A 12,591-nucleotide genomic window follows, 5' to 3' on the forward strand; every position below is an offset into this window, starting at 1 on the left:
CGGACTCAACCAGTTAAGGTACTAAATGGAGGGGGCTGGTGAGACGGCTCAGTGGGTAAGAGCACTGACTGCTCTTCCAAAGGTCCTGAGTTCAAATCCCAGCAACCACATGGTGGCTCACAACCATCCGCAATGAGATCTGATGCCCTCTTCTGGTGTGTCTGAAGATAGCTACAGTGTACTTACAGATAACAATAAATAAATCTTTAAAAGAAAAGGGTACTAAATGGAGGAGAGATCAAAACGTAATAGCCTATTGGGCTCCATGCCCCTCCTATGCTGCCAGTCAGGCACCTCAGTGGGCACATGGCCACAGTCACTGCTCAGAGTTCAAGATTTCCCAGAGGGAAGGAGGGGCCCAGGCAGAGTAGAAAAGGCAACAGGGAGGGATTGCGACCCTCCATGTCAAGAAATGTCTACCAATCCCAAGACAGCTCTGCTTTCGTTAGTCTTCAATCTTGTCCTTCTGTGCTTGGAGCAATGGCTTGAATCAAACTATTCCTCTAGCCCAGATTCTAAAAGTGTGCTTTTGACTCCTGGGGGACAGTGCTAATGTTCGGAGATTTTTTTTTTTTTTATCCCAACAGGTACAAAGGTGTAACTGGCACCTGGCAATGCTAGAGCAGGCCTCCCACCCAGCACAGCGTCTCCAAGGCTAAGAAATCCAACTGGTGCTCCAACTGTGTTAGTCACAACACTGACACACTTATACTATTAGGCAAATTTAACAGCCTCCCTCCAATAAGGAAAAGCTGGAATTTCATGATTTAAGAAAAAGACTTACTCATTCACACACACTTATATATATATATATATATATATATATATATATATATATATATATATATAAAACAACAAAGCTTGGGAGAACTAGATAGCATTCGGGCTTTCTTCAGTCCTTGATTTCCATGACAACAGACATAACCAGCCACAGGCATTACCATAAATAATAAAACATCACTGCCCCTTCAACTGCAAAAACAGTCAATGTCTTAAAAGCAAACCAAAGTAAGTTAAATAAAAATGGAATGGCAAAAGTATTTTTTTTAATGGGAAAAGTTCCTTTTCCATGAGTAAGCTATTGCCTCTTTTCAGTACTTGAAACCAAACCTCACAAGGTTTAATTCCTCTACAGGCTTTGGTCGAACCATTTACTCTTCCCTCCCTGAACACTGGGCAGCTGAAGTGAACTGAACACAGTTTGCTATTTGAATCACAAGGACCAAACATGAAATCCTTACCTTCCAGGACAGGGTTGGACTGGAGAAGCTGTTCCTTGACCTGATTAACTTCTGCTCCTTTTCCGCACACTGCAGCGACATAGGACATGACAAGCTTGCTGGCCTCTGTGGAGGGAAACAGCCATGTTACTCAATTCTAAAGAATCTTTGAATCATACTTGGAGAGAGGATTCACTAGCTGCATTTCCAAACATCTTTATTGTTGGGTAGACACATGTTTTGGAAACTTTTTCAGCTCTGCATTTTAAACTGACATATCATCAATTTAGTTAGAATATGGCTTGCGCTTGAAGCCTATTTCTGAGCTGTTAAAAACAAAAGCTAAGTTATATGGTCAACAAAAATCTCAGGAGACTCACATTCGGAGTAATCAAACACATACATCTATGTTCTGTTTGTGATTCAAGCCAAAAATAACTTGGGCATCTGTACATCTTTGCCAAATGTATTTCTGAAGTTTAAAGGAACTGCTTTACTTCAAAATAGTTTCTGAGTCAAATCAGTTTGTTCACAATTAGGTCAGGCTGATTACTCTTCAGTTCCCAAACTGAGCAACTAATGGGGATTTACTATCTTTCTGGGGCAGTCATTTTTGTACATTTTATAAGTAACCCTGAAAGTCAAGCTGATGAAGAACCCATCACATAGAGCAGATAATACTTAGCTAACATGGTGTGTTAGGATTTCTATTCCTCCACAAAACGTCATGACCAAGAAGCATCACACATCATCACATAATCCATAACACTTAATTCCAAGGGATAGCATATCAGCATGTGTTCAAAGAGAAGGTGATTCAAGGCCAATGAATGTGGGTCCCCAGCGAGGGAAATACAGTGAAGCACGTGTCCCCATCAGAGGGCTTCTTAGAGCCTTTCTTATGCCCCTGCATGTTGCAGAACTCCAAAGAGGCTCTAGAATGCTACATATCCTTCAAGTTTATTTGCCAAGGAGTCTGTTGATGTGCTTAGTTCCAATAATCCATAGTCAACATCTGGGAAATGCTCAACTAAGAGCCAGCAAGCAGAACAAAATACGCTGGTCTGGGTAGTCAGGGTATGCAAATCTAGCATTGTTTCACATCTTTATTTGGTATTACTATCGGTGGGTAGGAAGCCCTTCTCAGGCATGTGATGATGAACCTGCAAATGGATGAACTAAGGCTACCCTGGCATGGCTGTTTCTCGTGGGAAGCTTTAGATAGATTATAGTAACATCTCCTCAAACTGAACAGCATGTGAATGTGCATGCGGGTGCCTGAACAATAAAGTGTCAACTAACAGCAAGTAAGAAGCTCCAAGAATCTACATAGCTCTGGTGTCCTTTGGAAGTACCAACATTTATGGCATAAGGAAAGAAACAAACCGGGAGAGTCTTAAGAACTATAGGTAGAGGGTGTATACTAGAGTTAAATCTCAATCCAGGGAGTAGAGTTAAATCTTGATCCAGTTTCCTTTCTGGGTAATCCAAATGGATCCATACAAACTCTCTAGTAGTCTGTGATGATCCACTATTGCTACCTCCTTTTAACAACCATAAAAGTGCAATGATCTTTTTAACTTTGCGAGATCTAATGAAATTGCCTCTATTCAAAGTCCCTGTGTGGTTTAAGTAGGAATGGTTCCATAGACTCGTGTGTTTGAATGCTTGGCCCATAGGACCTGGTACTATTGGGAGCTAGGGCCTTGTTGGAGGAAGTGTGTAACCTTGGGGACAGGCTTTGCAGTCTCTTATGCTCAACCTCCACCCAGTGTGGTATATATACTGCTGCCTTCTTCTGCTGCCTGAGAATTAAGATGTAGACATCTTGGCTCCTCCAGCACTATGCCTGCCTACACGCTTTCCCACCATGTTTACCACTGTGATGATAACAGACTGAACCTCTGAAACTGTAAGTCAGCCCCAATGAAATGTTTTCCTTTATAAGAGTTGCCATGGTCATGGTGTCTTCCCAACAGTGAAAACCCTAAGACAGTCCCCAAACACATATCCTATTATCATCAGGAATTCTGTATACTTTCTGCATTTCCCTTGAGTCTTTAGTGGCCAAGTTTCCCTCTACCCTTGATCTGAACTAGCACTCCTCTTTCTAGATCTGATGAATGTGACATCCTGGCTGCTGGGTCTTGGGCTCTGCACAGGATCTCTAGAAATGGTGTCTACATCTACAGTCACTGTCATACAACACACTTCCTGGCCCTTCTTCATTTCCTGTCTCTAGAGTATCAGTCATTGCTCCACTACATACCATTACACTTATATATACTAAGGATTGTCTCCTTTTTTGAGATAAGTCTCTGGTCCTTCTTCTCTTTACAAAAGCTAGCAAACTGAATCTATTTATAACAAAATAACTCTCTTAAAACAGAACATGCTTTAAATAAAATAAAATGGTAAGTTTTCTGTTAGTTAAACTAAAATAAAACATTAAAGGCCCAGGCTGCTTTGTTTATTCCAGTAACTGGAGCTTTCTTCAGTCATGCCTCAAACTTGAGACTCAACCACAATGGCTCCTCTGGAAATCCAGTTTTGGTCCAGATGAAGCTGAGGAAGAAGGGAAGGGGATGGAACAAGAGCCCACTGGTGATTCCGATATGGCCTCTTGGAGCCTATGGATGGCCCAGAAAGAGGCAGGATTGAGTCTGGAAGCAGATCTTGTGGAATGTGCATTGGGTTTACATCACCTATTCCAATACACATAAACCTACAGAACCTATGGGCAGGTAAAGATGGTTTAATTCAATGGAAGATAAGCACTTTTACTAGCTTTAAAATATACTGAAACAATCCAAATAGTTTTTAAGTATATTTCAAGGATGTAACTCAAGTTTTAAAGACTTATTCTAAGTTGGTAGAAAGTATCTGTGCTCACATCCTTAATTTCCTTAAGGAATTCTACTACACAACTCATTTTAATAATTCATTTCTAGAAACAGGAATTAAAAATACATTTCTTTCCATGAGGCCAAGGAGAAGGCTCAGTGGGTAAAAAATGCTTGCTGCTCATGCCCAACAACCTTGGTTGAGATCCTTGTAGCCCATGCAGAAGCCACAGGGTAGAGGGTAAGGGTTAACTCCTGGAGTTGTCCTCTGACCTCGATACCACGCCCTCACACTCAAAGACACACAGTTTTTTTCAAATAAAGCCATGCTGTGTAAAAGAGGTAACGCCTAAATTTTTTCACTGACATAATATCTCATCTTTAACACAAATAGTTCATGAGACAGCTGCTACTTTTAAAATCACTAGTAAATGTAAGGACAAGCTACATGGCTGTGCCCTATGAACATTCCCATGCCTCTCCATGCCGGGAACAGGAGATCATGCTTATCACATGAGGCATTCAGCTTTCTTTCCTTTAAATTCTAAAGTTTGAATAAATTTGAATCTGTATTCAAATCTTTATGTATTTATAAAAACTAAATCTTCATGTAATAACCCCTATAAAGGAAACATATACTGCTGAAGATAGGGGAGATTTGGATATCATCTTCCAGGGTTCAAAATCTACTTTTTAAATTACTAACTGGTAAGTCTACAAATACAGAGTCTTAATCTTGGCAAAATGTAACCACACAGCTTAGAATCAATGAAGATTGCATCATGTTATCTAACCCAGGCACATTCAAATTTATGTCTACATGAAACTTGAACTTGCAGTTCTGTTAGCAGCTAGACAAAATATGACTTTCAAGGCCAAATCTCTTCTCAAACACGGTAGCGCATTTAAGGTTTAGCACATATTCTGCATTCCCAGACAGGTGACCTACATATAATAAGATACTTCTAGCTCAGGACATCTATCCCATAATTAATTCCTACAAGAAATGAAAAGAGCTTACAGATAACTCATTCTGGAGACTTTAAAGGACTATAAGGGGGGCTGGAGAGATGGCTCAGCTGTTAAGAGAACTGACTGCTCTTCTAAAGGTCCTGAGTTCAAATCCCAGAAACCACATATTGGCTCACAACCATCGGTAGTGGGATCTGACACCCTCTTCTGATGTGTCTGAAGACAGCTACAGTGTACTTACATACAACAAATGAATGAATCTTTGGGTGCAAGCAGGGCTGGAGGGGCCAGAGAGAGCTATAATAAATAAATCTTTAATAAATAAATAAATAAATAGATAGATAGATAGATAAATAAATAAATAAAGGACTATAAGGGTAAAAGATAACTAACTTGTCTGTATTCATTGGCACTTGGCCTTGGGTTTGAATAATGTTATTACATATGTGTCCCATAACCAAACTTAAAATGAGTTCACATTTAATAAATTTTATTGAGAGAGCATTGTATAATGGTGGTTGGTGAAAAAGGAAAAAAAAAAAAAACAAAAAAAACAAAAACAACCCAGACATGTGATCCTGAACATGGGACTCCCAAAGGCATTAAAACCTCTGCATGTTCTCCTATTGGGCTCTGCTTGGATTCAGTCTCAGGACTGGGTAGATGGGGCTATAAGTATAAGCAAACATACAAATACAAGCTTTTGGTAATAAAGCTTTAGTAAATTTGTGTAAGAGTTAATAAACATCTGCAAGAGTTGCATTCACAGATGCACGTAATAGCATGCCTGTCACATAAGGTCAAATAAGTCACACATACATACACACACACACACACACACACAGAGAGAGAGAGAGAGGGGGGGGGGGAGGAGTTCTGATATATTTATCCACCTCTCTGTCCTCGTGATTAAGTTTTAGAGACCCAGCTGTTACAAAGGTCTGGCATTTGAGAGACATTAAGAGTATGAATGCCTGCCAGGTGGTGGTGGTGCACACTTTTAATTCCAACACTCAGGAGACTGAGGCAAGTGACTCTCTGAGTTCAAGACCAGCCTTCCAGGACAACCAGAGCTATATAGCGAGATCCTGTCTCAACAAACAAACAAACAAAGTAAGAACAGCTCCACCAATGAAGCCATGTTTGTGTTCAATGAAACAGCCCTTCTGCTTCAGAGTCCCCAGGGCTTCACAACCCAGCTACAGCATATCCCAAACTAATCAGACAGGAGGTACATCAATGAAAACAAAAGACAAGAATTTTTTTTTTTTTGATAAAAAATACAGTCATGGGGCCAGCAAAACAGCTTAATGAGTAAAGGTGGTTGCAGTCAAGCCGGGCAGCCAGAGTTTGATACATGTGACACACATGGTGGAAGAAGACTCAATCATCACTAGTTATTTTCTGACCTCTACACGTGTGACATGACACACATGTCACACACACACAAACAAATAAATAAGTAAATAAAACATAGAAAAAGAAGAGAAAGAGAGATGTAGGCTTTACTATAAGAGGAATGTGCCTAGAAACATTTTCACTGAAATAAAATCATATGTAGTCTACCTCTTGAGAGAGCCACAGACTCTATGGTGATTCATATAAAATACATGTGTCAGCAAGAGGCAGAACAGAACCTGGTGCATCTTGGCCCTGAGCCTGCTTAGTTGTTCTTTTCCAGCATGGTGTTTTCAATGCTAAAGTCAGTGGCTGCGGTCCGAGAGCTATTGTACACAGAAACTGGACCCAGGTCATTTAGGGATTTAGACCCAAAGGCCTTGATGTGCAAGGCAGGCTCCAGAACTCTGTGAGCAGACAGCTGATGATTTCCTAGAAACTGATGGAACTGTAAAGCCAGCAACTGAATAACTTAGAATGCTTGCTATGTCAGGACAGTGGTTTCAGATGCTGAATGTACCCACGTCCTAGGAGGCGTGCTGATCGGATGGCTCCATCATATGCTGCTTCCTGAAGCTTGAATAGTTTGCCACGAAGGATCTGAATTCACAGGAGTGAACTCCAAGTTGACTGCCTGGAAATAGCTGGGCACTTTTAAAAGGCATGATGAATTTTTTATTTAGCACAGCAGTGATGAATTAAACAGCACCCCCAAAGCACTCAAAGAGTTCATGCCTCTCCCTAAAAGCCCATATTATATAACCCAGTAGCATAAGAGCATTTCCAGTGTTTACAACTAATAACATCATCATCTGCCAAGGGGTTTTTATGGCCCAGTTAAATTAATTACTTCATATAAAATAAGCCCTCTGACACCACATAGCAGTTCTGTCTAAACTACAAAGTATAGATTCTAAATGAAAACACTTTATATAATGTACATTTTAGACTCCTTGTACATGGCAATTCTATTCCGTGTCATGTACCTACTAACAAAAGTTAAATAGCTGCATGTGTGCAGAACTAAAATTATTAAATTTGTGAATACGATGATTTCGAATGTAGTCTGACTTCTCTTCTCCTTCCCAAATTCCTCATAATGCAATTTCTATATTTAACTTCTACCGTTTCATTTTCTCATAAATAATTCCATGAAACAGAGACTTTTAAACACACACAAATCCTGGGCTTTATTGCGTTTTAGAGTCTAGTAACAACTTAACATCATAGTCAAACTGGAGGCAACTTTTCTATGACCAGTTTTGAAAATATAGAAACACAGAGAAAGGTACAAAGACCACCACAACCTGGGTCTCCACAGGGACTGGGTGTAAGGAGATACCATTAAGATCCATGAGAAGGGGGCTTAGAAGTTAGTGCCTACCAAGAGTGCAGATGAGAGAGTATGGACACCAGCTGCTCTGGAGTACAGCACCACCTCTCCACACCACAAGGTTGGTGATAATGGACAGCTGAAGCTCAACACCTCCAAAACAGGCCAGATGCTTCCAGTAACCTCAGGGCAATGTTAAAAGAAGATCCAAGAACTACTTCTGCGGAAAGCCAGCCAGCCTACCTACCAGCCCATGGCAGGAGGCTTCCCAGGGGTGTAGTTCTAATAGTCTGTTTTGTATATGGATGTTCATGTGAATTATTAGAGTCCATGTGTTTCTACATCTCCTTTGTTTTAGTAATATCAGCCATCAACAGCTGGTCAGCCTTTGCCTCTAAACTAAGGCTGAGAGCCCCTCCAGCTTCAGGCTGAGCAGTACCTATGTTGTGTGCTGCAAATATGACAGTCCTGCAAAGCCACACTGTTTCCAGAACCTGAGGAAGGAATCCATCCAGGAGAGCAGAAATGGAAGGACTACAGGTGACAGTCAAGGCCATGAAAGCCAATATGGCAGCTACTAAGCAGAAAAGCACAAGAGTTCCTCAAAAGTTCAATTAGAACAAGAACATCAAAATCGTGAGAACAAAGAAAGAGCCCCGTGCAACGAGGTGCTCTGCTGATGGAATGAGGTGGTTTTCTTCTGCTTTTTTTTCTTCTTCTCAGAAAGTGTGAACACCAGTCTTCTGAATGAAGCAGCACCATTCACCTCTGCCCTGTGTCTTAAGAGTCACAAGCCTATCAAGAGATGGAACCTGGCTTCAGGAACACGTGGCAAAGTTAACAGTTCTGAGAAGGATGCCCTACATTGCTGGGGCTAATTAAGAGACTGCTGACTTCTTAGAAATATGCTCAAAGGAGGTGAAGAAGTGGCCAGGATGGATTGAAGTGACCACAGCCCACTTCCAAATGACTCACTTAAGAACAAAGTGATATAGTCGGAATGCCTTTTTAAAAAGGCATTAGTCACCAAGAAGACTGAGTAAAGAACTCCCTCCAAGAGAAAACAGAAAGGAAGCTCTGAGAAATGAACAGGTGGACTGCCGGACATAATCAAAAAGGACAAGATAAGAGAGAGGCATGAGTTACAGCTAGATTACAGACCCCTGCTGTAAGGGCCACCTCACCACCAGAGAAAGACAACAAGCAACTAAGCCAGTGTGCCACTGGAAAGCATCTTATGCTTTTAAAGCCAAAGAAATAAATAAGCAAGTGCATCAACATTTAAATAGCTCGGTGTTGTTCCCCACCACTTACGCTGGCCATCCTAAAGAGACAGGATACTGTGGTAGCCTTTGTGTGAAAGAATTAGACGAAACAAGTAAAGGGCAAGCCATCCCCCCACGGTGACTCTTCAGGTTAAAGTCCCCATATTCTAAACGGCCAAAAAACAAGGTCTCTAAGAGAGATTTGGATATATGAAGGGAACAAGAGACTCCTTAGAATGGCTATGAATAGTACTCGGGAAATCACAGCTGGTGGCTTGGACTCAAGGCTCCATGTGAACAAAAAGAAAGGAAGGACAACCTTGTATGCGGAATTTTCCAGAGACAGACTGATGGGAATAGACGTGGACCTGAATGTAAGGTACGGGAGAGGATGGTATTAAAAATACTGACAGGTATACTTCCAGAACAAGGTTATGACACAATATGGTCTAATTCACTGAAGTCAGAATGGTAAAGAGAAAAGAAAAACCAAATCTATTCTACATATGGTTAGTTTGAGATGAATCAGAACCGTTCAGGTGCACTTATCCTGTAGAAATGACATATATTAGTTCAAAGATTAAATAAGCAATGCTAGTGCAAGTATAAATGCAGAAGACATTTGATTAATTAGAGAGAACCTGAAACTACTTAAGGAGAGCCTACAGAGAGATGAAGATGTCCAATGCTAAGCAAATCAATCAATTAACTTCTACAGTAGACCTTATAAATAACTAAAATATCCTGGGCAAAACTGGTACAATTACTCAAATATAGACATGAGGCTAGCTCCTCAAATTGAACAATGAGATACATTTAATCACTTGACTATACATAGACACAAAACATAATTCCTCCTTTAAAAAGACAGCAGAAGCTAGGAAAGGGGGACCTACCAAATGGGTAATATTAGATAAGTGCTCATAAAGAAGCACCAAGACAAAAAGATTCAGGTCTAAAAACAGATAGGGGATAAAACTCAGAACTCTAAAACTATATTACCTACATTCAAAAATCCCAGCCCTGCTGTGACTCATTGTATACATTTAGTGTAGAGGTTTTATACACTGTAGAATCACAGGGAGAAAAGACCGTCAATGGATTGTCTGGAGCAGGTTGGTTGGGGCTATGTCTCTGAGAGACTGTCTTATGTTAATTGAGATAGAAAGACATGCCCACTGTGGGTGGTACCATTCCCTAAGTAAGGGATCCTGACCTGTATGAGTGGAGAAGGCAAGAGAACACAGTCATAAACTAATTGATTCATCCCTCTCTGTGGAAATAATGTAACCAGTTCTCTCAAGCTCCTGGGACTTCTCTGCTATGATGGACTGTAACCCGGAAATCTGAGCTAAAATAAACCCTTTCTCCCTTAAGGTGTTTTTATCACAGCAACAGTAAATGTAACAGAGATATTCAGAAAAACTACTGAACCATTTTGTGTCTCAATTTCTCCACAATAAAAATGGGTAGTATGTAAATATGGCACCAAGCACATCTCAAATGCTCAGAGTAAAATAACTACTGCTATGATCACCCAAATATGATAGTAACTTTGAGAAAAGACAAAAGAAGGATGTGCCAGTTCCTCAAAACTTCAATCAGAACAAGAACAACAAAAACGGGAGTTTTGTTTGTTTGTTTGTTTTATAAACGATTTTTCATGTAGACTTGAAATAATCTTGTCCACCAATACTAGCTTGAGGCTGGGTATGTTAGTGAGCATTGAAATCCTAGCACTTGGGAGACAGAGGTAGGTGAAGAAAAACTTACTAGTTGAACCTGTAAGTCAAATACAGTATTAAAAACATTCCATCACCACAAGGGTTTTGGCTGCCCCATGTGGAAGATTTTATATGGGATGGCCTATGACTAAAATCTCTTCCAACCTATGACACTATGCTTGTGTGACTTGGGGATTCCTGCATATCTGCCCCTTCAGCACCCACAGCCTGCACCACACCCAAAGAATCCATGCAGTATGTCTCCAGAGGGCTCAAGGAAAGAAGCTGGTCACTTAGCGCACATTTCCCTGTTCATTACGGGGGGCTGTGGGACAGGGGATGCCCCATGAAAAAGTGCAAGGAGTCAGATACAAGAAAAGCCATCCTGAAGCTGAGAGGAAAGCTTTCAAGGCTGAGCTAAGATGGACTCAGCTGGCTGCACCATTGTGGCAAAGTTTCTTTTCTTGATCAATGAAGACTCCGAAAGCGTTAAGTCTAGTCACTAAAATAACATACAAGATGGAAACACAGCCACATTTCTGCATACTCAGAGGAAGGCCAGTTATGAGAGTTTTACCTGTAAGCATTTTACAGAGAAACATGAAAATCCCACCCTACCCCAAACCCCTTTGCCCTCCTGTTTTAACAAACAAACAAACAAACAAAACTATTGTCTGCTACAGTTTTATCCTTTCTGAGTTTGGATACAGAGAATAGTATTCCCAAATCTTTCCAGAATAAAACCATTTCCTCATTCAGGACCACACTGAAATCGTTTTATTAGAAGCACAGCCTGCCCTTGCATGCATGGGTCAACATCTACATAATCTCGATTCTTTAGGAACAAAAGACTCTAGAGCAGTGGTTCTTTACTTGTGGGTCACAAACCCTTTGGTGTTGGGGGAAAGAGGATCAAATGACCCTTTCACAGGAGTTGCATATCATATATTTACATTGAAATTCCTAACAGTAGCAAAATTCCATAGTAACGAAAATAACTTTATGGTTGGGAGGAGCTGTATTAAAGGGTCACAGCAATGGAGGGTTGAGAAGCAGTGCTGGGACTTACACTGGATGGCACTCTGATGGTGCCTTGACCCTTCCATCAAGATGTGCTGTCCACAGAACACCAACTGTGGGCATCAGCCCCTGTACAGCGGCTGTGGACACCTGGCTCCTGGGGGCCACCCGGCTCCTTTCCTGCTGTCATTCGGCAGCAGCCACCTTCCAGAGAGGGCAAGATCAGTTTGGTGGTGGTCTCACCTGTTTTTCCTGCTCCACTCTCCCCAGTAATGAGAATGCATTGATCTTTATCTTGATCACGGAGGGATCTGTATGCTTCATCCGACAAAGCAAAGCTGCAAGGAAAAACGTGGGAGGATTCAGCTGGTTAATATATGCTTAGCAGATACCACTGGGTATTCTAAGGGCCTCTGTGATTTGCTTCAAAGAACAGGTAAATCATCACATTTTATTTCTTGCCAACTTTTAAAGTATACAAATCAATATATCTATCTTTCTGGCCCACTTACTTTTTCCCCATGAATTCCCTACTAAGCAAATAATATTGATTTATTTAGTTTAAAATGAAATTTTATTTATCTCTCCTGCACGTGTGGGTGTGTGCGCACACATGCGTGCATGTCTTTCTATTAAAATCTAGGTAATTGAGATAGCCAAGGAGAAAATGTCACATTGCCATGTCCACAACTGGATAATATTGAGATTGTATTGTCCAGGGCAATACTCAAGCATTTCGATATAATGAGAAAGCATTATCAATTTATGGAAGCATCAATATAATAATAAAAAATATTTTTTCCCAAACATTAGCAA

The 12,591-nt window shown here is 40.8% G+C and overlaps 1 protein-coding gene across 7 annotated transcripts in view; it reads right to left on the minus strand.

Moving 5' to 3' along the window:
- Myo1b (myosin IB) overlaps positions 1–12,591 on the minus strand; it is a 164,922-nt gene that overhangs the window by 72,258 nt on the left and 80,073 nt on the right. For all 7 annotated transcript variants that reach the window (XM_021198945.2, XM_021198943.2, XM_021198942.2 and 4 more), the window contains exons 4-5: positions 12,019–12,113; positions 1,242–1,346 (exon numbers count right to left, since the gene is read on the minus strand). In XM_021198945.2, coding sequence (XP_021054604.1) covers positions 1,242–1,346; positions 12,019–12,113 — 200 coding nt within the window. The remainder of the gene's footprint in view (positions 1–1,241; positions 1,347–12,018; positions 12,114–12,591) is intronic.

The sequence above is a fragment of the Mus pahari genome, chromosome 5, assembly GCF_900095145.1.
Source record: "Mus pahari chromosome 5, PAHARI_EIJ_v1.1, whole genome shotgun sequence".
NCBI classification, from domain to species: Eukaryota; Metazoa; Chordata; class Mammalia; order Rodentia; family Muridae; genus Mus; species Mus pahari.